The 27547-nt window shown below is 32.1% G+C and overlaps 1 protein-coding gene across 5 annotated transcripts in view; it reads right to left on the bottom strand.

The window, feature by feature from the left end:
* The window catches only part of TSC22D1 (TSC22 domain family member 1), a 152701-nt gene that overhangs the window by 121180 nt on the left and 3974 nt on the right, over window positions 1–27547 (bottom strand). Inside the window, exon 2 of one of the 5 annotated variants that reach the window (XR_006785704.1) lies at window positions 576–745. The exons of 2 other annotated variants lie outside the window; for them this stretch is intronic. Coding sequence is in view for 1 of the 3 variants with exons in the window: in XM_045839081.1 (XP_045695037.1) it covers window positions 576–732 (157 nt within the window). In the remaining 2 variants the exon portion in view is untranslated. The remainder of the gene's footprint in view (window positions 1–575; window positions 746–27547) is intronic. 2 more of the 5 variants (XR_006785705.1, XM_045839081.1) reach the window with 2 other exon arrangements.

Raw genomic sequence — 27547 nt, 5'->3', positions numbered from 1 at the left:
CTAAAACTTATATTCATTCATATTTATCTTATTAAAGAATGAAGCCTACATTTGACAGTAAAACCGTAATAGTACTATCAATGTATCTTCTAAAAGACATATATAATATGGAAGTCCTAAAGTTTGAGGTATGAAAAAGACCAAAAGTTTCTCACTAACAGGGTAGGATAATACCTGGACATCAGACTTTATAAGTTAGGCAAGTTCAGATGTCCAGCTTGCCCAAAGATGAAATACAGAAACTTCTCAATTACTGGAATATAAAACAGCAACTTAGAAGTCCACTAAGTCTAAAATGGGCAAATATTACTTTTTTTAAAAGTACTGTGAACTACACAGGTATTCACCAAATCGAGTGCCCCAAGTCACGCACTGCTTTAATTATCTGGAGAGAAAAATAAATTTAGGTCTTTTTTTTTGAATGGGCACTAGTTAGCATTCTCAGAAAACCAAATAGATTGAAGCCCTACTCAGCTCTAATATGAACCCAAGGAGTTTACCAATAGAATTAAATGGGCAAAGGAAGGACACTTCAATCTATAAATAAACCCAAGTAAATAATGGAAAGCACCCACTTGTTTATTATCCTTTCCCACTCTCTCCAGAAGCTGGATATTCTGCCTCCAAGGGTTCAGTGGAGAAAATGGACCCCTGACGTCAAAAGCTCTCCGTGGTCTTGGCTGTATCTGTGGTTCTAGGATCACTCCTTGCACCTCTGGTAGGAGAGAAGCACTGAAATAGAGAGCTGAATATAGATTTAAGAGAAAATTCTTATTAAGAAATTACATTCTCTGGTCATTTGAGTTTGTAATGATTTATCCTCAGGATAAAAAGGAGCTATCTTTGGGCATACTTTGTTTAGTGCCTTCTTAATTTGAATTAGAAGTCTGTTCCCACAAATAATTAATTCCTCAGTAACCATTAAGGGACCTATCTTTGTCTAAGTCATAACACACTCTATGACAAACCACTGAACTTCAAGTGGTAAAGATCAAATCAAAAATGATAAATTATGACTGGAAATAAGATCATAGCAATCTTAAAGGGACTGGGAAAGGCACTTGACCTCAGGTATGTTAAAGAAGGAGTCCCAGTTAATTCTCTGTCAAAGAGAAGAAGATGGACTGAAAAGTAGAAACAGAATAATCAAGCACATTAACAGGAATACTAATAAATCTTGGCAATTGTTTAAGAAGCTGAATTTGTTCTTGGTGTCTGTCTTCAGTAAATTAAAGAATTAATCAGCCTACAGTCCCATATTACCTTGCAATACAAAGCTAATACAAAGCTAATCCTAAATTTTAGCAAGCTATGACTACTGTCACTGAAAAAGATTTATTCCTAAAGCACTCAAATATAAAAGTGGGAGGGCAGAACAGTGGATAGAGGCAATACAGAATATAAATCTTTTTAAAACATATGATCCTTCGGTTTGAGGTCAAGAAGGACCAGGAAATAATCATTAATGGCTACAATGCAGAAATTAAAGCAGTAAGATATATCCAAATTATAGATGATGATAGATACTGAAAAATAGTTTACACTGTTATAGGAATGAGGTAAACAAGAGAAGGAAGTTCAAAGCATATGGCATCTGATCAAGGAAAAGCTGAAAGGAGAATAAAGACAGGCAGACATGTATTTAAAGTTACAGGGACTGCAGGATAAATTTTAACAGTAGAAAACAGATCAATTTTACTTTGTGGTACAGAGTGATACACCCGTATTAAATTTCAGATCTTATTCTAAATAGAAAGGTGCTATATATTCCTGCTGTATGGAACATAATAGTCACATTATTTTATTTCAGGGACATATTACATTTTGGGATAAATTTTAAAAGATATTATCAAGTAATCTCTCTCTCATGGCAACTGGTTATCACAAGTGTACCTTACCTGTTAGTGGAACGAGGACTGTGCTCTCTTGTTCTATCAATCAACAAGGTTATAGTCTCAGCACTAAGAAGGTAGCAACCAAGTTAATGTTTTAGTGCCTTCAACTTCCTCCTGGCTCTGCCAGCCAGTTTGGAAATATACCAACAGCTGAAAAGGAATGGTTATTCCATTACCTAACAACACATGGACTAATTTTTTTCAGACTAATGATGAAACAACGAGCTAACACTTCTGCTTTAGGAATATATTGAATTCTGTACAAGTGAGAAATGAAAATAGTTTGGACTAAGAAAATAAAGCCTATGAATTTAACCATCAAATTGGTCACTTCTAAAAATTAAAGAAATAAAGAAATGAAAAAAGAAATCTAAAAGAAGTCAAGGGGTGAAACTGCCATCTCAGAAAAGGTATCAAATAAGTAAGTACAAAAATACTTCATAAGCCTGCGTGCCAACTATTTTTTTCATTTTAAGTTTCTAATAGAGTTCAAGTCCTGAAGTCTTTTAGTTTTGAAGAAACTACAGACTATATTTTTTGAGCAGTAGCTTAAAACAGTATTTTACTGTATAATCACATTGAAGAGGTATAATGAGGAATGACTAGAGGAAAGTGGTACAAGTTACAAAAAGACCTGAATAATATCTCAAGAAATGCAACCTACTTAGGTATTTTTCTAGAATTAAAATATCCCGAACAGATTAACAAAGTATTTCACAGCTTGCTCCTAAGGGATGGCTCTTGAACAGATGAAAAAGGCTTAACACACCAGAGCTGTTTTATTTATGTTTCCATGTACCTATACAGAGCACAAAGGTGTTACAAAATTATTGCTTAGTGCTTTTAAAATTATTAAGCAATCATCCTCTAGTCTTTTCTAATCAATTTCCTTGACAAATCACTTTTCTTGTTTAATATTTCAATAGAAACAAGAAAAATTATTAAATATTTCCAAATTGAGATCTTAGAAAAACTTTAAGATAGTTCAAAATATATTCAGAAATTATAAACAAGATATAATTCTCCATTTCTTGAATACTATTCAGTAGTAGCAATATATGTGAATGAAAATAACAGGCAAAAAAGAAACATTCTATGTTGAACAACAAATACATTTGCTAATTTTTCTTTAAATTTATAGACCCAATTCATTTTAAAAATAAAAACAACCCCCAAGAAATCATATTTTGCTCAAACTGAAACTGGGCTAAGTTTACAATTTCTCCTAGTAGGAGCTCCAAACCTTTAATAATCATACTCCACAGAATATATAAATTAAAAATACAACAAACTTAGATTAAAAAAAATACCAAACACTTGTCCTTAGGTTATAGGCCAAGTATACTGGCTAGAAAAGTAGATCCACTTACAAACTTCACCCAAGTCAGATAACTTTTAGTATATGCCTTTTTTTTTGCCTGAAGTACAAAAACTTGTAGAATTCAACATATTTATACCTCAAAATTAAACATGCGTATTTCCCTAAAAAGAAATTATTTTGAATCATTGAGGAGAGCTAGTATCTCTCTTGCTTTAGGAGTGAGTAACGTATCAACAATGTGGATTTGATATTACACCATTTATACAGAAAATGTAAAGGCACTTTCAAAATGAGATCATTAATCAAACAAGACAAAGCAGCCTTTGTGAGACTTGATGGAGGCTCATAAAAATGACACGTAGGACCTTACCTAATACTATTTTAATAGACAGCATTCCTCTATGTGATGCTTCAAGAGGAATAAAAGTAAGTATTCCACTGCAGGACTCCACTAGAGAATAAATTTCAAACCAAAGCCAAGAAAATCATCAATGCTGAAATGCCACAAAGAAACTCAAACAATATAACTGTTTAGTTATGAACATAACTAAAAAATCCAGTTACATTCAAATCAGAATCAATAAATCGAAGTATTGAATGTGGAAATACCACTCAAGAAAGTTTCCTGAAATGTACAAATTAAACTATTTGCAGTGTTTGTTCTCAATATCAAATTATTAAATAAGCATATACTGCTAGTTTTAAACATTTCTCATACTGGAAAGGAAAAGCTATACCTAACAATTTTTAACCAATGAAATAGAAGGTAACACATTTTTGCAAAGACTGTGATTTCTATTCACTTGTACTGTAACTAACTGATCTAAAGTTGAACTTGCTAATTTATAGATTTACAGATTACTCATAAAACAAAACATTTTACATAAATTGAGAGCATGATGCAATATCTTTTTCCTATTCAACAATTATCATTCATTTTACTGATTTTAAGGCACATTTATAAAGAAAAAGAATTTCTCATAAATCCAAGTGTCCAGAACAGCCCCAACTGGCATTAAGAAAAAAATTATAAAACATCCTCAACAGAAATAGTGAGTTTTTGTATCTCCTGCCCCTAGAAGAGTGTTTGGCACACAAATAAAGAAAGAAATAATGCACAATACACTTTTAAGAGTAGTTAATACACTACAGAATAAAAGATAAAAAGCAATCATAAAAATATGTATCAATTATAAGAAAGTCAACTTCAGGGTCAAGTTGCCTTTAAAAAGACAACTTCAGGGTTAAGATGACTAAATAAAAAATATTAAATTTACCACTGCCTCCTCTGAATAAAAAAGGCTTCTATATTTGACAAAAAGAAAACCTTAAGGAAAGTAATTTTAAGAAAAACCTCTAAATCACTGTGGCAATGTCTTTTCATAATTAACCTAGCCCATTATTTTACTTCTCTAGCATCTTTGTCACCTGTTTATTTTGCTAGCATGAATATTTGGCTTTGTCCTAAAAATGACTAGCATATTTTGAAGAACATATATAAGGTACTGGGAAGGGAAAAATAAAGGATCATCTTTCTACCACATTTTTTATTCCAGCACTTTGTGTTGTGCTACATTCTTGAATTCATTTAGAAAAAGATGAATATAAAAGAAAGAAATAAAATGTTTTATCAGTTAGGATTCCTTTACATTAATTCCTTTGTGATTCTTACCAAAGACAAGAAATATGATTTCCAGTCAACAGCAAAAAGATGTTAAAGAAATTAAATTCAAAAGGTTCTTATCAAGCAAAAATCATTAAGAGATGCTAAAATTAATAGGTGGAAGTATGATGAGAAACAGGATATTTACTTGGTCTCAAAATATCTCCCCACAAGACACTTGCTATTTATAAAGAGAAAAGGAGTAATTTAATGGTGTAGAAACCTGGCAGACAGCTCCTTAACCAAATGATCAAGATAACATCAACATTAATGGGTCAAATTGATATCATGTGCCTCCTTATACAATACACTGATAAGAACATAACATCAGTTCTGTGGAAACCTTGCCAAAAATGTATAATCTCAATCTGATCATGAAAGAACATCAGACATACAAATTGAGGAGCATTCTAACTAGCTAGTACTTCACAAATGACAAGGTCACAAAAGGCAAAGAGAGAATGAAGAACCAGTCCAGACTGAAAGAGACTTAAGGAGACATGACAATTAAGCACAAATGAGATCCTAGGTTGAATCCTAAACCAGAAAAAGATCATTTGGTAAAACATTTACAGATTGGTTAGTATTAATTACTGATTTCTATATTTGTTTTATGGTTATATAAAATATAAACATTAGGGAAAGATGGATGAAGGCAATGGGTACTTTTATAGTATTTTGCAACTTTTTAAGTCAAATTATTTTAAAATAAAGTTAAAAACAAAAAATAAAGAGTTCTGAATAAGGCACCATATTTGACACACCCATATAATATCTACTGAGAAAAAAATAGGTCTACATTTTCTATTGATATGAAAAGTTTTACCCCCCAATATTTCTCTAAAAACTAATCCTAATAGAAATGACGCTATTATGTCATGTTCTGTAGTAATATCAGTAATCAGATGGTGATGGTCTTGCTTATGTTTAGTTTCTTTGGTAAAAAGCTCTCTACACAGAGAACTATGATTCAGGAAAAAAGTATGTGAGAAAATCTCACCTACAAACACAAAAAATGAATAATGTTTACATTAAACAACTAGTATGGAAACTAACTTTAGACTAGAGCAAACATATGATAGAGTAGGTGGATAAAAAAACAAAAGGTCTTCAAACTTAAATGATCGTGTATGAATTTTTATTACTGCATTAAAAAAAGGGAAAAAATAAAAATTTCTGCTCATTTTTAACAAATTTTCATAGGAAACAAATTTCATTCAGTTTGTTTCATAGGAAACAAACTGAATGTCCCCCACAAATGTCCCTCTTACATTTTTCACTAAAAATCAAAATTATAAAACTCCCAAATAATTTTACCTTCACTTATAAAATCAGTTGCAAACATTTATAACCTTTTGTTTTATTTTTAACATATACTTAAAACTTAATATATGTAAAGTAATATATTATGCATTTTATATATACTGCCTCATTCAGTCCTCACAATAACTTTGAGGAATACAGTATTATAATCATCACAATTGTGCTAATAAGATTAAGACATAAAGTAGTGAAGTAACTCGTACCTAAGAACACACAATTAAGATGTAGAACAGAAAATTCAAAACCAGTTTGTCTCCAGAATTCTGAGTTATTACTAATTTTATACTTTTACAAATCATGTCATTCTTATTAACAATCAAATATTTTCTTTTTAAGTATTCAGTATAAAATGCTAAAATAAATACATTCTGTTTTAAGTAAAACCCTCCAATTCTTTCCTTCAATTTCATTAAACATAGATCGATCACTTGGCAGTTATTTGCTTTGCAATTGTTATCAACCTATGGAAGTTTGACAAGGCAATGAAATTTAGAGGTAAATTGTAGCAAAACTCAGTTATCAGCATCACAGATAATCTAGGAACAGAGTTTTTATTGAATCTGAAAAGCTCATATCTAAAGTATGTTGAAAGGGTAAACAGAAATCCCTCTCACCTTTTAAGTACTAAAAAAATGCAAGACACAGAAAGATATTTTCTAATTTCAATTTCTAGTTTACATGTTATATATACATTAACCTGCCTAACAAAGGATAGTCTTGTAAATGTATGAGAATTTCATAAAAATCCTGGGAAAAGAATTTAATTCTGATACCTTAGTGACTATTCACAGCTTTTGTAGCTAAGATTTTCCACATATTTTGGGAATAAGATTTTTATAGTCACAATCCATGTCTTTTAAAGGAAAATACTGCCAAAGAGAAAATGGTGAAAGGGTATAAGGGAAAAGAACATCACCATCAAGTTAAGAATTTAACAAATATGATTTGATACAAGGGACATGTGAAGTTTAATTAACACTAGATGGGATATTAATAAAGCTTTGTATAATCCACAACAAATTTTATATTAAGACCTTGAACTATTAAAACACAAGTTCTTGATTTAGCAAATGAGAAAATTTCATTTATGACTATACCTCCACTAAAAAATAAAACATGTATACTGCTTCACATGTTTAAATGTCACTCCTTTAATTTTATTCAGAAGTTAATACCAGATTACAGTATTTCTAAGTAGTAAAAAAAATCTTTCTAGTCTTTCTTCAAAACCTTCATCAAACTTCTGAAACTGTCAAATGCAGCTTGTGGTTTTAAAATTTTGACTTCTGCAATTTTATGGTGGTCTATCTTCAAAGACATTACCAAAAGAGCCAAAATTCCTTTCTTAATCTACCAATGTATCCTCAGAAACATGTCCAATAACCATTTTTTTCACCTCTTTAATAAATCATTTAGTGCCCCCAAAATTTCAAATTTTCTCCTCAGAATCTGACATCCTTTTTTATACTTCTTTTTTCATTTCTCAAGGTAAGTGCTACATAAGAAATGGATAAATGGAGAACAAGAAATGTTCAACTGGCTCCTTTACTTTATTAGCAATATCAAGCTTTAACTCTAAAACAAAAGAAACACAAAATTAGTAAAATATTGTGTTAATGGTAACCAAATCACAGAACAAATTCTGATTAGCTTCCCTATCTTTGAATGTTTAGAGAATTAACAATTGGGTTGGCCAAAAAAGTTCATTTAGTTTTTTTTGTACAATGGCTCTTTATAGTGCTTAGTTGTCTCTAACTTCATTTGAAATAATTGTTGATTTTATTGTGACAGCTGTCATATCAGTGTGCATTTTTAAAAAACTTATCAAAATTGGTGAACTTTTGTTTAGCCATTTTAATACTGAAGAACGAAGAAACTATGCAACATTTTTGGCATACTATGCTTTATTATTTCAAGAAAGGTAAAAACAACTGAAAAAAAAGCTTTGTGCAGTGTATGGAGAAGGTGCTGTGACTGACAGAACATATCGAAAGTGGTTTGTGAAGTTTCTTGGTACTATTGACTTTTTGGTGGAAAAATTCTTTGCTGTGGGGCTGCCTTATGCATTGGAAGATGTTTAGCAGCCCCCCTGGCCTCTACCCGCTAAAAACCAGTAACATCAGAAGATAGCCAAAATATTCAAAATACCCAAATCAATAAAGTTATTGGTGCATATGAAAAATGTCTTTTATTTTACAGGAAAAAAAATGGACCTTTTGATCAACCCAATAGTTTTTTCTATCTTGTTTAGGCATTTCCCCGAGGAATATACTAACTCTATGAAGTCTATCCCCAAGGTCTGCAAACAATTTACAATGACAGGGCCAATTAAATGAGGCTGCAAATATGTCAGTGCTGTACTTCTCAAAATATGTTCTTAAACTTCTGGTACATGGTTCACTTGGTATACTCTCACATGACAACAATTACTTATATTTCTAACGTAAATCAAGTACTTATAAAAAACAGGATGGTATAGCAAAAAAGGAACTGTTAGAATAGAATAAATGTAGAGATGGGCTCAAGCTGAAGACTGCCATCACTAAAATACATGACCCAGAATATTTCTCATATATAAAATGAAGCAAGGTAACATTTCCCAAAGTGTGTTCCAATGAGCATACTGGTTCTGCTGAACATTAACTGGTATTATATGATAAAAAGAGTTGGAGTTATAAATAAAACTGTCTCTCTTCTGCAGAACCTCTCAGTCTTTAATAAACTGAAATGCAATGGTAACCCCCAAGATGAATGTAACAAAAGCATTCCAAAATCCCTCAGCTCCAGAACTATTTTTATTCACTTGAAGAACTAATATTCCAAAATCACTGGTTTTGAAACTTTTATACTAGATTTCAAAATCTAGCTCAATGAATTTTTGACACTTAAAAGTAGGTACTGACTCATTTTCTTATTAAAAACAAACTGATTAATTCCTTTTCCTCTAAGGAGATAGTCTTCAGTCCCACATGGGACCGAGTGTGAAACAGATGGTTCTTAGGGCATTATCCCACCTAAAATAATCTTTACAATGAAAAAATTTTAAAATTGCTTGATTAGGGAAATGGGTCTATTTTGGAGTATTAATTAACATACAGCTGCATGACATTCCTGTAAAGTACCCTCTCCCATTATAAAACACAGGAAGGTGTGCTTTGCAACAACTTTTGTTTCTGTAAATTTAAGAATTTTGAAGCATTTCCCAAATAATCAAATATAGTATAGTCCTACCAGCCAAGGATTCAGCAAAAGAATCCTCAATACCTCCCTTATATGTAATAAACTCACTTTCTATCATTCATCTACATAGTAGGTATACACCACTCTCAGGAGAATTGAGAAAGTAGTCATTCTTTTCCTGATAAGAGAACTATTCACAGGGTTCACAGATAAGAAAAACTGTACCAAAAATATCAAAAAGACACAGAATCACTGGTTTAGAAGGCTAAAGTATGAAGAATGTCTCTGAATGTGTAGGCAAGCTTTTAATTTCAATTTACAGTACTTGAAAAAATATTAAAAAAAGAAAAAGTACATACAAAAGATTTACAGTGCTTAAGAAAAAAATCAGTCTCACTTGTCACAGTAATAAAAGCAGCTACCCTTTACAAAACTAAGAACTGAGCTAAGTGTATTACATATTTTATCTCCTTTAATCCTGCCAACAGTGCCAAAAGTAGCTATTACTCCCACTTAACAGGTAAGGAAATTGGGCTTACATTTACATTTACCAAGGTCATTCAATGAAGTGGTAGTGTAAGCAAGATTAGATACCACATCAATGCCAAGGTTAATGCTCATTAAATTGAACCTCATTATGCTCTATGGTCTTTAATCTGCAGCCTTGATTAACCAACTTATTTGCATAAAAAAGCTGTCATGCACACCATATATAGAATAACTAAGCATAATATAACTTAAACTGAATAATTCAAATATATCAACATCATATGGTGCTTCTTATGAATGCCCGACAAAACTCTTAAAGACCAAAACCGTAACTTTTTGTATCCTTAGCATTGTTTCTCACTGCTAACAAACAAAACAAGCATTCAATACATATTTCTTAAATAAATAAATCACAATACCAGTAAAGAGTATAAGAAGCCTTCTAAGCTAATAGACAATTGCTTAAACTAGCTTAGGTAATTTTGGTAAAATAATTTATATAGCTAGATTCAGGCAACAAAATTGTTTAATAAATTACCAATCACCACCAGATCCTCTTCCATCTCCTTTTAATGTTCTTCTACCTTTCTATTTTTCTGTTTCTTCTTCCCACTCATGTTTTAAGCCTCTGAACTCAAACCACTGGTGTTAAAAAGTATTATAATGTAATTTGATCACATTAACCATTAAAAATGACCTAAATATCAACAGCTTATAGTAAAAGCTCACTAACTGAGACCAACAGAAAGCTACCAATCTGATTTACTGAAATGTTCATGTCATAAAACTACATTTGTATTCATTTATTCTTCAGAAACTCTATTCCACTTAAGCAAATTTTCCAAATTTAAAGTTCATTCTTTAGCAAGGGTTTGGAAAATTTAATCACTTGGGGTAGAAAATGCTTTCAAAATGTACTAAAACAAATGAATTAAGATTGAACAGATCATTAGAAACATCAGTCATTGTACAACTCTACAGTGAGGAACCAATGACGACTGTAGGGCCAAATGCCTCCATATTGATTGACTAAGGGTGGCTTTTTTATAGTTGTCAGATGCCACCTCTTGCTGCTTATCAGTGGGCTAGGGCAATCACCAGAATGATTAAGAGTATAAGCTTTGGAATCAAATTATCTAACGGAATACTAGCTCCATCACTTAGTAATTATCTGATCAATTTACTTGGTAATATTTTACTTATAGTAATATATAAGGCAATAATATAGTAAAAGAAATTTTATAATCACCTGTCACATCTTCAGCACCCCTACGAATCTATCTTCAATCTTATATAAATTTACAAAAGAAGGGCAAAAGAGATTGCTAATTCAAATATTATGTGTGTTCAATAAGGACTAAACATACTTGTTCCTAAAGGAATTGGGATGCAGCATCATGGTTTATTATTATGGGGTTCAAAAATGAACACCAATAAATAAATGTAACACCTAGTATCAACTTATCCCATCTTTTCATTCTTGATCTACTCTTTCTCCCTGGGACTTCACAATAAGTAAAATTCCTAACAATAAATATAACTAACTGTACAAACATACAAACCCTGTTTTCATTTAATAGAATAATTGGTAAATAATGTTTGGTAGATTCCCAAAGAGGAAAAAACCCAATGACAATGAAGAACAGCTAAAAAATCACCCAAATCCCCTGTTCCGAGATTTTATAATAATACAGAGTATCAACAAAAGACAAGACATGGCTCTATGCTTGACTCTAAAATAGAAGTTAGGACAATCTATAGTGACAAACCCTTTTAAGAGAAGATAAGGAAAGACCCAGACAGTTGATGGCTTATCAGTATATGATTAGTAGACAGCATATAGCCAAAACCAGAGATTTTTCTCAATTCCACTCAACCGCCTTGCACCCAAAGCAAAACTCTTAAAGAAACAAAGATTAAGCCAAAAATGTTAACTTAAAAACCAGCACTTTTTCCAAAATAAATTTGCTAATATACATTTCACTGAATACCATCTTTAAAAAGTAATTTTTAAAACATAAGAGCATTTCCTCAACAGGAGAAAACTCTTCATTGTTGAAAATGCCACGACAAATCTATCTAAAAGAACACAACTAAGAAAACAAAATTAGCCCTGGCTAGTGTGGCTCAGTGGACTGAGTTCTGGCCTGCAAACTGAAAGATCGCCAGATCAATTCCCAGTCACAGCACATGCCTGGGTTGCAAGCCAGGTCCCCAGTTGAGGGCACCAATGTTCCATGTATCACTCATACATTGATTTTTTTTCCTCTACCTCTTTCTCCCTCCTTTCCCCTCTCTCTAAAAGTAAATAAACATTTTAAAAAACAAAAATTTATTTAATATTAAGTATAAACAAAACTTCCTATTAAAAAAAATGGTCTGGGTTATCCATTTCCTTAAAAAGGACATGTGGAACAGGAGAAATTAGCTTCCCTTAACACAATTATTTGATTTACTATGGTGAGAAAGGTAATTAGTAAAAATATGTCGAAGAAAATATTGAGGGAGAATAATCTTTATTATAGTAAAATATCTAAGTTAGTAACTGTGTATAAAATACCTTATACAGAATAGATAACTAAGATATCGATTATTTACCAGTAACTTCAATAAACATAAAACAATTAATAATCATTTAAATCTTCGCAACTATTAAAGACTTTCAATTTTACTACTGAAAACATTCTCAGCAGTTTCTATCTGTAAAGGTCTAGCTTTTATTTCTAACACATTATTAATTTCTTATAGAATAATCTCACTAGTCTGAAAGCTGGAAAAATGTGAAGCACCTGTCTTATTTTAGAATTGGAAAAAAGCAATATGGATCAGTAAAGTGATTTGTTGATGCTTAAATGATACAGAGAAGTATTGTACAACTAAAAAGACTGTCTAACTTGCCTATAGCTCAGCAATTAACACCACTTGGAATTTGTTCTCTTTGTCCATGCTTCCTTAAAATAATACACCAAATATAATCTAACTTTCAACTAGTGAACATCCAATACCATATCACATTTCTTTGGAGTTTTTTAAAAATTTCTAAATCCTATCTTGCTGTCAGGCTATAAAACTGCTACTTTCCCAATGTCACCTTATGTGCCTCAGAATTCCACTTCTTTTCCTTTCTCTCCCTCTTCTGCTTTAAGATGATAAAGCTAACAAATCTAAGACTTAAAAAAAAAATTCTAAAAAAGGACCAGAAATGCTATGCAAAAATAGCCACACACAAAAATTCCATATGGCTTTATTTTGTGTAAACAATTTCAAGCAGTTTTGGAAGCCTTAACATTCCAGAACTTTGTTCAACCACCATATAAGTGGAATGTTATTGTGTGTGCTGGGGCCCTTACCTCCTTAGCTTTCCTGAAGAGGCCAGGGTCATTGGTTCAAACAACCAGCTCAGATTGCAGCCACAAAGAGAGAAAGAATGTGCCTCTATTTCCACCATTTGCAGAAAAGGAATTACTGAGATCTCATACATACCCCATTATGGAAGCAATGAGACATCCCAAGTAAATTCAGCACTTTCCTGAAACATAGTACTGATCAAGCCACAATACAGTACAAAACCTGAAAGAGGCCCTCCATTCCATATCCAATTAAATCCAGACTTCTCAATCTTGCCTTTAGGCTTTTCAAAGCTAACTTTATCTTCTAGTGTACATTCCTATAGACAGACACCATCTCCTACCAACTTAGATTATGTCCTATGTTCTTTTCTATAAATATTCCCAGGACCTTAAACTTTTTTGGTATAAGTTTTCTCTACTAAAATGACTTACTAATCCCTATAGCTATCAAATTTCTCTCTAATGTCACCTCAAAAGTATGTGATCTTTGAGTTCTAACTCTCAATACTGCTTTATTAGTACCTCTCAAAATTTATCATATCCTACTTTCTCGTACTTTTCCCACTTACTGGATTTCTATCCTAAATCATTCCCTAAAATGTTTCAAGCAGCTTCCAAAAATAAATATAAATATTACAAGATAAATTACAAATAGGTGAAAAACCAAAAGACCAAAAATAGTAGGAAAGTAATATATGGAATCTGTTACCTGTTATCCTTTTCTGTGCATATGTATACATACATATGTATACCTACACACACACTTAATCTTGAATTCAACTGTCGGGCCTCCTTAAGAACAGAGTTATGTCAAGAGGGTACTAGAATTATCAGGGGGAATCACTTTGTAAATTATAGAAAAATCTAACCATTATGCTGTACAACTGAAATACTGAATGTCAAGTGTAATTTTTTAAAAAGCTTTAAAAAATAAATTCATTTTTAATTAAAGAAAGAATAGAGACAATGCTGTGCAGATCATTATTAAATAAATTACATCTTTGTAATCCAACAGCAATTCATAATGTCCTTTAAAACAAAATTATGTTCCTGTATAGGTACACATTCTCAAAATTTAAAAATGGCAAGCGGGTGTTTCATTTTGAAGGGTGTCTGCTGGTTTCCGTTCTGAAGGAGCTGCATTTAATGCCAGTCTTTGCAGATGACATTCATCATGATATCCACTACACAAACTGATAATCATTGGGCCTGGTCTTGAAGAATGCATAAAAGATATTCGAGTAGAATCTTCAGATGTTTCATGATTATTTCTGCTATTACATTTTTCATCGTTCATAAGCTGATGGCTATTTATGAAAGATACCAGAAGTCAGAGGAAATCACCACAACCCAAGTAAAAGAATTATCAGGGTATTTCGTTAACAAGGATCAAATTAATAATGTAGTAATGGAGAAATTGAAAGATGCCACCTCAGTATGATCTTATATTAAACTTGGACATTTTTGGGCCTTTCGACATTTTAAAGTCTCTTGAGCATTTTTAATAGAAATAAATTCTGGCTTTAAAAAAATGGCAAGCAAACTGAAAAAAAGGCACCAATATATATAAAGGAATAAGGTAGTTTTATGGCACTTTAAATGTCAATAAAATAATCATTTTACTCACATTTAGTGTCAATAATAGTATTAATGCTGTTCACATTTTAAATAAATTTATACCATTTCCCTTTTGGCAGATGCCTAGGAGTGCTGAGCAGACAGGAATAATGCCTCCTCTGTCCATTATCTTGAAGAGACTGGCCATGGAATCTGGTTAGTATGAAGAGAAAGCAGGCAAAGGTCTCTACAACCATGAATGTAAAGAACCAACCCTAAAATATTAGTTCATTTGTGAATGTACAGAACGAACCCTAAAATATAAGTTCACATTCACTTGTATTCCTTTTTATTACTAAATATATTTGGGGTACATCTGCTTTGGATTAGATACAGATAAACCCTATGAAAATATTAAATTGCAAAAAAAAATCCTGCCTTAAGTTATAACCAGTTATCCTTCAGACCTTTAAAACTATGGTTATAGGTAATAGCTTTTCTGGGAAATTAAGTTATATATTTTTCTTTCTTTTTTTTTTTAAATGAGAAACATATTGCTTTAAAAAAACAGGTAGGAAAGTGAATATAGTATTTTTATAAATTGAGAAATTCGCTAACCAAATGGTTCCTGTACTGAATCATTTTACAGGGGAAATCACTATCACCCTAATTTATGTCATTCAGTCATTAATAACTAGAAATCATAATTTCCTAACTGGTCCATCCTGCTTCTAGGTATACCCTAGATTTCAAATGCAAAGTACAGATTTCTTTTATACTGATCTTCCTTAAACATCATTTAGTCAACAAGAGTTAAGGGCCAAATCACTCCCCAATTCAATCTTCAGTCACTTCTTATCACTTCTTGAGACAAACTTAGTAAGTCTAACTGTTACCTTACTGATGCCCAGAATGTTTTTCTTATTTCTCCCCATTTATATTAATATTCTCCTGTCTAAAACATTCTCCTTCAACCCAAAACATTAAAAAAGTCACTTCAAATAACACTGCTTTCCTGATCTACCAAGGGTCAATTGTATCCTATCTGTGAACTTTGAATGCAATTTTCAATGCCATTTTGGAGACTAGAGTTCTAGTTCCCATCTAAGAAACATTTTATAGCACTATGTCAGAGAATTCACTCAGCCTCTCTATACATGTGCCTACATCCATCATATAAATCAAGAGTTGAATGAGATCTCAAGATTCCCAGCTCTGATTCCTTAAGTTTGTATTCCATGTAGTTTAAAATTTACTTTGCACTTCAACAGTCCTATACTTTCCCCCATATATATGTGGTATACACTCCCCTTGAGGACTAGAACCGTGTTTGATTAAAATGTTGCCTACACCATTACTAGATATCATGATTTACACCTGCTCAATAAATATATCCATTTGACAGATCGGTCGGTGAAGGGGATTTTAATACAATAATTATAGTAACATATCTGGAAATAACTGAACCTTCTTCTATTGTTTTGTGTAACAGAATGGCAAAGTATTTGGCAGTAGTTATATCCCTATATTTGATGTTTGTGGAGTTTTTTCTGCCACATGTCTGAATGCACTTATTCAACAAATATTTCAGAAAATACTATAAGCCAAGCACTACGGCATGAATTGGGAATACAGAGGTAAACTAGATGACTAACGTTCTTGTTCTCATGGAACTTCGATTCTTGAGTACAAGAACAAGATTAGCATCCTTACCCAAACTTCCAAGATTAAAACAATAGTATTTGAGGATATAATGAGATTAAGAAATATTTGCAGTTCCCAGCATTTAAGTTGACAGAGGAAACAACAGAATACTTTGGTTCTAATTATATGCTACAGAGGCAATAGACCACAAAAGCTGTTAAGAACGCCAGCTCTGGAACTTACATCCCAGTTTAAGTCCCAGCTCCCACTTACTAGCTATGTAACTTTGAGTTAGTTGCTTAGTATCTCTCTATGCTTCAGTTTTCTTACCTGCAAAACGGGAATAAATAATAGTACTTAATAAATAATGGATAAATAAGGTTGTTCTGAGAATTAAAGACATTGATATATGTTAAGTGCATGTAATAAATACTATAAATTTCAACTATTTCTATTGCTATTATTACTGCTATCATTACTAAACTGGTGTAGAGTCTGCCTATGAACAAGTTAAAATCAGTGCATAATATACCATAGAAACAATATTTAATTACTGACCAAATAAATGAAAGACTCCATTTTTTTTCCTCTGTGAAAATTAAACAAAGCATCTTACCAACTTTAAGACTGCTAGAACTCAAGAGGACAAAATCTGTTTCAAAATGCTTTGCTAAAACAACCCCCCCCCCAAATCACACAAGAATGCAGTCTTATTACTATCATCCCTATACATAATATCATAGCTATAACAAAAATGTAATGCTACATATTATTTCAATTGTACATTTATACCTTCAAAGTATTCCTAACAAGTCAATATGCTCTTTGTTACCATGTGACTATAGACTAGGAAAGCCTATAACCAAAGAAACTAGGTGAGCTAAGAGAGAATGAAGTCTCTTAACAATAAGTAATTTTAAAATCAATCTGTCTACAATTTACTCAAAAAAAAAAATGAATACTCAGGCATACACAGGGTATCAGGAGTTCCTCAACCTGAGCACTGAGCTGATAATTCAAAAATAATCTGGGAGGCCTGGAAAAATAAGATGCTATTTCATTTGTCTTAATTCATTTGTCTTAACCACATGAAGTTCAGAGTAACCCTTTATTCTATGGCTCCATGGATGAGGAAGAGCAACCATTCACTATGATCTAATGTTAATATTCAGTAAAATCAAGCCACAGTAAATCCTCTCTCCAGTCAAGTGTTTTTAAGCAAAACAACCACTTCCAATACTATGTCCACAAAAAGTATAAGTAGACTTCAGAGACCCTCAGAATGGTGGTGATCACTGCACTACAACATCAGATTCTGTATTTGCCCTCCTATAAAGGCATTCTATTGGGCTGGCCAGAAAGCTGACTTAGTTTTTTCTGTACGATGGCTCTCATAGTACTTAGCTGTCTTTAACTTCATTCAAAACAATTTGTTAGGTTGTATTGTGACAGCTGCTGTTATCAGCATGCATGAAAAAAACAAAACTGGTGAATTTTTGTGCAGCCATTTTAATATTGAAGGTAGAAGAAAATATGAAACATTTTTGACATATTATGCTTTATTATTTCAAGAAAAGTAAAAATATGACTGAAACACAAAAAAAGATTTGTGCCGTGTATGAAGCTGTTGTGACTGATGGAATGTGCCAAAAGTGTTTTGCAAAGTTTCTTGGTACTATTGACATTTTGGCCAAATAATTCTTTGCTGTAAGGCTGTCTTATACATCGGAGGGTGTTTAGCAGCACATCTGGCCTCTACCCACTAGAAGCCAATAGCATGAGACAGCTGACATATTCAAAATACCCTGATCAATAAAGATATTGGTGAAAATGAAAAATGTGCCTTTTATTTTACAGAAAAAACTAAATGGACTTTTTGGACAACCAAGTACATTTTCCCTTTCCTAAAGGCCTCATCTCTTAATGCTTTTTTTACTCCCATTTAATACCCATATATAATCAATAATATTTCTTGCTAATTCTGATCTCTGACAAAACTTTTCCATGGTTCCTCTCCCTTGACATAGTCTATAACTTACTGGTTTAATGACAAATAACTACAATAACCATTAAGTAAAATAGATCAGTTGGGAATTTTAAACAAGTAATTAACTCAAAGGTGACTAAACTGTTCAATAAAGAAAATCCTTTAATAAAGAAAACTTTCTTAACACAAATGTGTCATTTTACAAGTTAAATGTTTATATTTTCAACAGCTGAAACTGAACCAAAGACTTCCAAGGTAATACTTAAATATTTAAGAATCATTATATGCTAAATAGCTGACCCAGTCAAAAGTAGATAAATACTGATATTCTAATTTTGAAATAAAAGGGATTTTGTTTTGTTCAAGCTGGAGAAATTTTATTGGCATAAACATAAGTATTAAATAAATACAAAATAGCCCTGGATGGTATGGCTCAGTAGATTAAGCTCTGGCCTGTGAACCAAAGGGTTGCTGATTCAATTCCCAGTCAGGGCACATACCTGGGTTGTAAGACAGTCCCCATTTGGGGACGTGCAAGAGGCAACCACTTGATGTATTTCTCACACATCCATGTTTCCTTCCCTCTCTTTCTCCCTCCCTTTCCTTTTCTCTAAAAATAAATAAATAAAACCTTTGAAAAACAAATACAAAATAAGTATAAACATAAAACAAAATGCTCATTAAAATCAGCAACTACACCTTGATTTTTTGGATCAAATAGCGAAAAGTAATTAATTCTCAATCACCTCTATTAAAGGAGAAAAGTGATATCAAATGATCATAAAGAACTTATCTACCTTTCAAATATATCATACCAGTGATTTAAAAAAAATTTGTCCTTATGTTACATTAAAAATATTTTTCTTCATTTACTCATTAAGGAGATTTTTATTGAGTACCTAGTGTCCGTAAGACACTGAAATACACACTTTAGCTATATAGTAGCATACTAAACATCCCTCTTATGAAGCTTAAAATCATCAAACAGGTAATCAAAAAAAAAAAAAAAACCTTACAACCTATAATAAGCATTACAAAAGAACAAGGTACTACTGAAGAATTTTAACAAAGAACCTAAATTTAGATTGGTATGTCAGAGAAGGCCTCTCAAAAGGTGACAGTTAAGCTTTAAAGAGGAATGAAAGGGAGGTAAAATTAGGGATATTCAGGTACAGGAACAAAATGTGTTAAAGCATAAAGGAAAAAGTAAGGATAGACGGCAACTTGAGGAATGAAAGAAGACAGTGGGAATACAGAAAGTGAAGGAGAAAATGAAATATAAGGTCAGAAATAAACAAAGAAATGGGACAGCTTTAAAGGGTTTTGGGTGAGTGATTTGAACAGATTTCCATTTTAAGAACATCATTCTGACTACAAGATATAATATTAGACAAAGGCAAGACTGTTTGCAGGAGGCTAGTGAGAAGCCATTGCAGAGTAAGAAACAATGTTAAAATGAGAATGACTACAGGAGAAAATCTGACAGGTTAGGTAAAGTCTATGATCTGTTGAGATTGAGAGGCCTACAAGAATGCAAGAAGAGATATTATAAAGGCAGCTGTCTACCAGTCAAATTAAGAAGTGTGGGCTAGTAATATGCATTCAGGAGTTGACAGAATACAGATTATATTTAAAGCCAGAAAACAAATAATTTCCTAGGGGAAAGGTAGTGGGAAGAGGACTCAGAAATCCAAAGAAGCTGCAACACTGAGTCTGATAAAGTGAATGTGAAAGAAACTGAAAAGGAGTGGCCAGTAAAGAGGGAAGAAACTAAGAAGGCTATCACTGAAAGCAAAAGAGTGTTTCAGGAACTAAAACAAAGGTCAACTTGGCCTAATAACAACAAAAGGTCAAGTAAGATTTCCAGGTCAAACTGACTTGTAACAAAAAAAAGAAAATACAGGAAGATGGGGGGGTGGAGAGAAACACAGACAATGAGGATGACATTCTAGTATACGTAAACTAGGGGAAAAAGTCATTATAGCATCTAAAACTCATAAATAGTTCTTCAAAATAATGTAAACATAATTGAAATTTTTCCCCTCATGTAACTTTTTAATGAGCCATTAAAGCATATATTGCAGGATCAGAACAGGTTGTGCTTTACAGTTTCATATTTTTAAATTACCATATTTTTCAGACTATAAAATGCACTTTTTAACCACATTTTTTGCTTCAAAATTTTTTTCCTATTTTCCTCTTCTAAAACCTAGGTGTGTCTTACAGTGTGGACCCCAGATGCACCTAGGTTTTAGAGGAGGAAAATAGGGGGGAAATTTTGAAGCCAAGAATGTGCTTTAAAAAAAGTGCATCTTATAGTCTGAAAAATACGGTAAACTTTCTAAACAAGAAATAAATTTAATTGTTTTTACAATTCTGAAGCCATTGTTACAAAGAATGAATTTAAATTAGAAAATTAAAATAAGTTGCCTGAAAAGATAATTTTCACACATCTTTCAAAAGAAAAAAATTAATATTAATTCATTTAACATTTGGATGTCTACTGGATTCCAGGTACACCACTGTGATGACTACCCACTTCTTTTTAGGCAAGGTTTTATAGGTAAATGTTGGTATGTTCTACACACATCAATGAAGCTGCCTTTTTTCATGATTATAGCCACTGTAATATTATTTATGGGTATCAGCATTACTTCTTGTTGTCTATAAATAGTAGAATCAGCACTAGATTTTGGAAAAAGGGCTTTTGATCCTATCTGCTTTACTGCAATATATGTTAACTTAGACAACTCACTTTGCCTCTCCAATAAACTAAGTAAGATTCAGTTTATTCACCAGTAAAACAGAAGAAACTTAATTTACAAGACTGTTGAGATGATTAAATGTGATAATAAATATTAATTGAATCTAATTCTAACAGTTTTTATCACTTCTGTGGATGGAAATACTGGTTAGATACTACTCCTTTTTGCTGCTAGATATAAGCTAAGCAACTCTACTCTGAAAACTGTATATTATAAATTTTATAGATCGAATCTTGCAGCAATTACTTTATTAAAATTCACACAGCTCTTACATTTAATAGTGTAGTATTCCATAGTTAAGATAGCTGTCAATAATAGTAAATGCACACATCTATTTTACACTCCTTTTGTAAAATTCCCACTAAATGAGACAAAGGAACTTTTTTTAAGATATAAAGACAGAGTCAAAAAAATTGAGAGAACAAGCACAAAGACAATAGCAACAAAAATTTGGAAGCTGGAAAACAGATGGCTGAGTGACAAATGACTTAGCAAAACACTAGAAAATCAAATCTTTAGCAAATAGTGGAGAAAGCCAAGAATAAACCCAATTTAAACTGTAAAATCCCCAAAAGACTCAGGAATTGGCAGTACCACATAACATCTGATGTGGGATGTGAGGAAGAGAAGGTGCTAAAATAAGGAAGATTTATTTAAAAATTCTCTTTAAGCAACAAACCCCACAGATCCCAAATGTCCCTCCCCACCCAGCAAAAAAAATCCCCCAAAGTACTGAAAATACATTCTCTGGAGAATATGAAACACAAGATCCCATGACTGAGGAAATCAGACATGGCAGTAGACAAGAGAACATACTGAAAACAGGATGATTAGGTGAAGAAACATTTATGAGGTTGCTATGACTCCCCAAAATCTTTTACTCCATTCCCTTCTCCCCTTCCCTCCAAATGTACTTAGGCCTTCACCTCCATGCAAGAATCAGAAGAGCCTTCTATAGGGAATCTAGCCAGTTAGAAGAAAAGACCTGAAAAAACTGACACCAAAAGTCCTGCAACCAAACAGCCCAGCCTGGTACCATACAGTGAAGCTAAAAAGACTTTATAATTCAGCATTTTATTCCCCTACCTTACACAGAACTACCAAAGGAAATAAAAACAGAGAGAGATAGAGAGAGAGAAGAAAGAAATGGAAGAAAGAAAGAAAGAAAAAGAAAGAAAGGGAGGGAGAGGATGGGAGGGAGGGAGACAAAACTGGAATCACATCACACAGGAAGGAAAAATATCTCTTTAAAAAATCCATCATTTATATATTTAGATGGCTAAGAGAAAGTGCTATCATTTTTAGAACAGGATACTATTTAAATGAAGCAAAGACAAAAACAAAAGCTCCTGGAAATTAAATATATAATAGATGACAACTCAATAGAAGTACAGCAAAAAAAAAAAAAAAAAGATTTGGTAAAAGAAAATATGAGAAAAGTAGAAGACTGGTCATGAAGATCCATTATCCCAATAAAAGGAGTTTGAGAAAGGTTGAAAAAAAGGGAGAAAATGGAAAGAATCCCAGAATTATGAAAGAAAATAATCCCAGAATTAAAAGATGCTTCCAGGCTGAAAGGTCATGTCAAGTACTCAGCACAATGGATGAAAACTGACACAACACTAAGACCCTTTCATTGTAAAATTTCAGAACACTGGAAACAAATATAATCTTAAGGGTTTTCAGAGATTTAAAAAATGAAAAGACAGAAAGAAAGAGAGAGTAAACAAGGGGAAAATAAAGAAAAACAAACCACATACATACAGATCACACACAATATACAAGGAATCAAAACGGCTTCCAACTTATCAAAAGCAATATAGAAACTAAAAAGCAACAGAGCAAAGCTGTAAAATAATACAATCAAACAAGTGTCAGGGAAAACTAAAACGATTTTAAAATGTCAAGTAAACCAAGAATAAACATGACATCTGTCACTGGAAAATGGAGATCTAACCACAGGAGAAAATGAAGAGAATCCCATGATAAAACTTGTATACCAAGTCTAGAGTGCAATCGGTCCACAATGGAAGTCTAAGGGATAAAAGAGAAATTTCCTCAGGAAGACAAAATTGATAACAATACCTGATATATCTGAACACTTGAGTGATATCTGATGAAAAATTGAATTAGTCATAACTATACAGAAAATTAGAAGGTGTGTTGGGGAGGGAACTAGATGACAATGAACTCCAGCCAGATCAACCTATCTGTGGCAAAAATCAACAAGTCATACTAAGAATTTATCAGTTCTTTATGCACTTAAGTGCAAGCAGAAAACCAAGAATCACCAGACACCTGAGAAAAGACTTGATCACAAGAGGTAAAACCCAAAACACACAAAAATGGGACAAAAGGCAACTTGATACAAACAGATTATGCAGATACATGAAAATTTGGTGATGCAGGGGGAACAACTCACTAACATTTTATATGCTAAGTAGTATACAGAAATATGTATATACCACATAGAGTAGTATACCGTGTTTACTAGATAGCTGTGGGATGGGAGAAGGAAGGCAAGGCAGGACATTGTAGGTGATTTAACAACAGTTAAATCTTTACTTTTATCCAGGAAGTTAATAAAGCCCAAAACAAAAAACAACAAGTATTTTATTTAACACATATTTATATAGGGCATATGAATTAGACACAGTTCTAAGGGTTTTCCGAATTCCCTTAATTCTTGTAACAAACCGATGAGATAGGTACTATTAATCCCTACTTTTTTAAATGAACAAACTGAGACAGAGGGGTTAAGTAGCCAACATTACATAAAACTAGTAAATGACAAACCTAAGCATTCTAATTCCAGAGTCCATGCTCCTAACCAATATGAGTTATTTAGAGACTACAAAGTAAATATCACAATAATCATTTAAAAGATGTGAAAGTAATTGCTTCCAGGAAAGGGAAAATGGAAAGGAAGGGGACAGGAAGCTTTTGTTTGATAACCATGCAAATTATTTGACTCTTTGTGCAGGAATACCCTAAATATAATGAAAACTCATAAATTAGTATTTCACAGTTGAAGTATTTTATCTGATGCTAACATTCTCAGAAGTGGGCAAATGAGTATTATCCCTATTTTATATTGTAGGTAACTCACCCCTCTTTAATAAATATTTGAGAGCCTACTATATTTAGAAGATCAGTATCAATTCAGCTCAAGGAATGATGAAGTAAAAGAGGTACAAAAAGTAAACTTTTTTATTCATTTCTTTTCAATCTGTTGCATAAATTATATGATCCTGTATCTCTAACAGTTGTGCTTAAGATGAGGCAATATAAATTTTAAATCATGATAGGAGAAACAGAGAAAGTTCTGTTCACTAATTCATTCAAAAATATTTAGTTTTTGCCCTTGAGGAACTCACAATCTTGAGGAAAACACAGGTAAACATAAATTGAATGTGCTCAGTGCCTTACATGGGGAATACTAAAAAGTGCTAGGAAAACAACATTCCCTGGGTAAAGAGAATGCTTCAGAGGTAACATCTGAGCTGTTTTGAAGGATGAATAGAAGTTTGAACAATTTCACTAAGAGGCTATACTAATAATCACAATACACAAACATCAGCGTTAAATACCTATCTTCCCCTGTGTTGAAATGGTTAAGTTCATGCTATAGACTAAAATAAGACATTAAGACTTTTTCATTGAGAATGAACTTTTAAAAACAAGATATAATTTAGTGTCTGATCCATGTTTCTTTACAGTCTCTGCCAGCGGCCAACTAAAACATTTTCCACGTGTCTAACAAACATTTCTTTACATTTTTTTTATATTTAAAATGTTGAGCATTATTTCAAAAGATGACTAAAAAATAACTCCTGATTTGTCCTACCAATGAAAAGTTTGTTAACATGTTTTCTAAGTCATAATATTTATTATAATGTACCCCTTTCTCCATGAGAGACTAACAGATGACCAAACCCAGAATAAGCAAGTGATACACAAACTAACATGAGATGAAAAGGTAGAAAGAATTTTTTAAATCATTATCATTTTTTTCTCTTGTAGATATTCTCAAATCCTCTTCCAAAGTAAAATTTAAATAAAACATTTCTTTTTCCAAACTATAGTGACAAAAGAAATAATCTGCATAAAACAAAATAAAGAAAATAATATACATATTTAGCTTTTCTGACCTTTACAGGTATTTTGGGGATGAAATATTTTCATTTTTCAGAACTTAAAGGATAACTCTGAAACAAAAATTTTCAAGATTTGATGCCTTAACTTTTATGTTAACTTAACAAAGGCTCAAATATGTCGTAAACTGAAAACAGGTACAGTTAACTCAAGTTACTTAATACCAGTATTTACTCTTATTTCTCAGTATCTTTTTGTCCCTTCAGTTCCAATCCTTTCTACCTAATTTGTCCCTCATTAATCTTCATCTCCATTACAATGTGGAAAATTTATTTTTGTACTAATACCTTAAACTGGGACTTTATCCCTATAGTTAAAAACCTGGTTGAAGGTACCAACATCTGACTTTGTCTGGAAAAGCAAGATGTGGAAAATTCTATCAAGCCCTACCACCAGAAGGAAAAAAACAGCAAGTCATGCCAGGAAACCACATGGTAATTAACAAAAATCATGGTAGGTCTGAAGTCAAACTGTTCAGTTTTCATTTACATATTTCACCAGTCTTTCTTTTCTCTAAATTTACCACCCATACAATATACCTGTTTTTATAAGGACTTCACCCAGATTACACCCTTTAAATTTAGAAAACATTAATATTTGGGGTAATAATCTTTAAAATTATATCTGAATATTAGCAATTATAGATGAATATCAGCATGATATAAAATTAGAGGTTTAACAATTATAATAGGCTATTAATGAAACTATCTCCTACAAAAGGTCTACTAAAGAAGTACAATTTAAAGTACCTAAAACAATACATTTGGTTAGGTAACAAGATTTTAATTATATGGCTATTAGAAAAATAATTAAAATCTTGCAAAACAAGATTTTAAATTCTTTCAATAAACCACGTCTTTTATCTTCTTTTAAGTAGCTAAAAAAAGTCATGAAAACCTTACTGAAACATTTGGTCATTTTACTAAAATGGCAATTCTTTTGAAATACGCTAAACTTTCAAAAGTGAAAACCACAAATATACATTTAGAATATAAATTTTCCTATTAGTTTTTGAAAGTTCAATCACAAACTAACACTAAAATAATTAAATATCTTTCAAGCTTCTCAAAGTTCCTCAGGTCCGTAACTCCTGTATAATTTGATCAAGGTTAGTCAGACTGGCAAATCTGTTAAGACACTCCTTTAAAGTCAACTTATTTAAAGCAATGTAGAATCATGAGCTATTTCACAGCTTTTCTAGCCAGTCAGCTTCAAAGACAATTTGATTCTGTAAGTGTGATTAGCACGTTATTTCTAATTCAGTTAAGAAAACATTAGTTTAATAACGTATTCTAGGTTTTATTGGGCTTTTTGGTAAGTAAAGGGAACAGGTGGAGTAGATTAGCAAAACAAACTCTTATTTTCATATCTCTATAAATTCAATCCCCTAAGACTTATGTATTTTGCCATGTATAATGTGCTCCCATTTATAATGTGCACCCACAGTTTTGTGTGCTTTATACATGGGATAAACGTACCCATTATTATGCACATGGTTTGTAATCATTACACACGTATAATGCACATCTTTATTTTTCCCTCAAAACTTTGGGCAAAAAAGTGTGCATTATACATGACAAAATGCAGTACTTTCTTCACTCTTTTAAAATGGCTACCACCGTGATCTACTATGCAAAAGTAGAAATGTACAGCTTATTACCATCAAAAACAAATCTGATTATTTTGACACTGTATGTCCTCCAACCCAAAAAAAATCCCTTAAAATTCCTATTCCTCCTTTATCGTTCACATAAAATAACTATTAAATAAGTACACAAAAGTTGGTTAATTACAGTTTGATGGCAAACTATATAACACAGATTAGGACATCTATCTTATAATGTCTGACTAGGAAAAGCAGGTAACAGTATCTTCCACACACTAAGATCAAACACAGTAGAACTGAAAAGGATTGTCCAGTCAAGGAAAAACAAATGTGGGAACCATATCCCTCCCAGGAGATTATCATAAGGATTTTACTTATTCAAAAGAACAGATTAATTATTATGTTGGTTAATAATGTAACTTGGTTATATTATTAACCAATATAATTATTATATTGGTTAATAACTTTCCCTTCAAAATCTTTTTTAAAAAGCATTTTATAAATAATAAAAACCACTTGGTGCTCCCAACCCTATTCTTAATATGCTCAATAACTATTTTGTCAAATGTTTATATATTACTTATACCATTTACATATGTAGCTACTAAATAA

This window comes from Phyllostomus hastatus, unplaced genomic scaffold (assembly GCF_019186645.2).
Source record: "Phyllostomus hastatus isolate PE091 unplaced genomic scaffold, TTU_PhHast_1.1 phas_contig_29, whole genome shotgun sequence".
Taxonomy (NCBI): Eukaryota; Metazoa; Chordata; class Mammalia; order Chiroptera; family Phyllostomidae; genus Phyllostomus; species Phyllostomus hastatus.
This window is presented reverse-complemented; position numbering and strand designations above follow the sequence as displayed.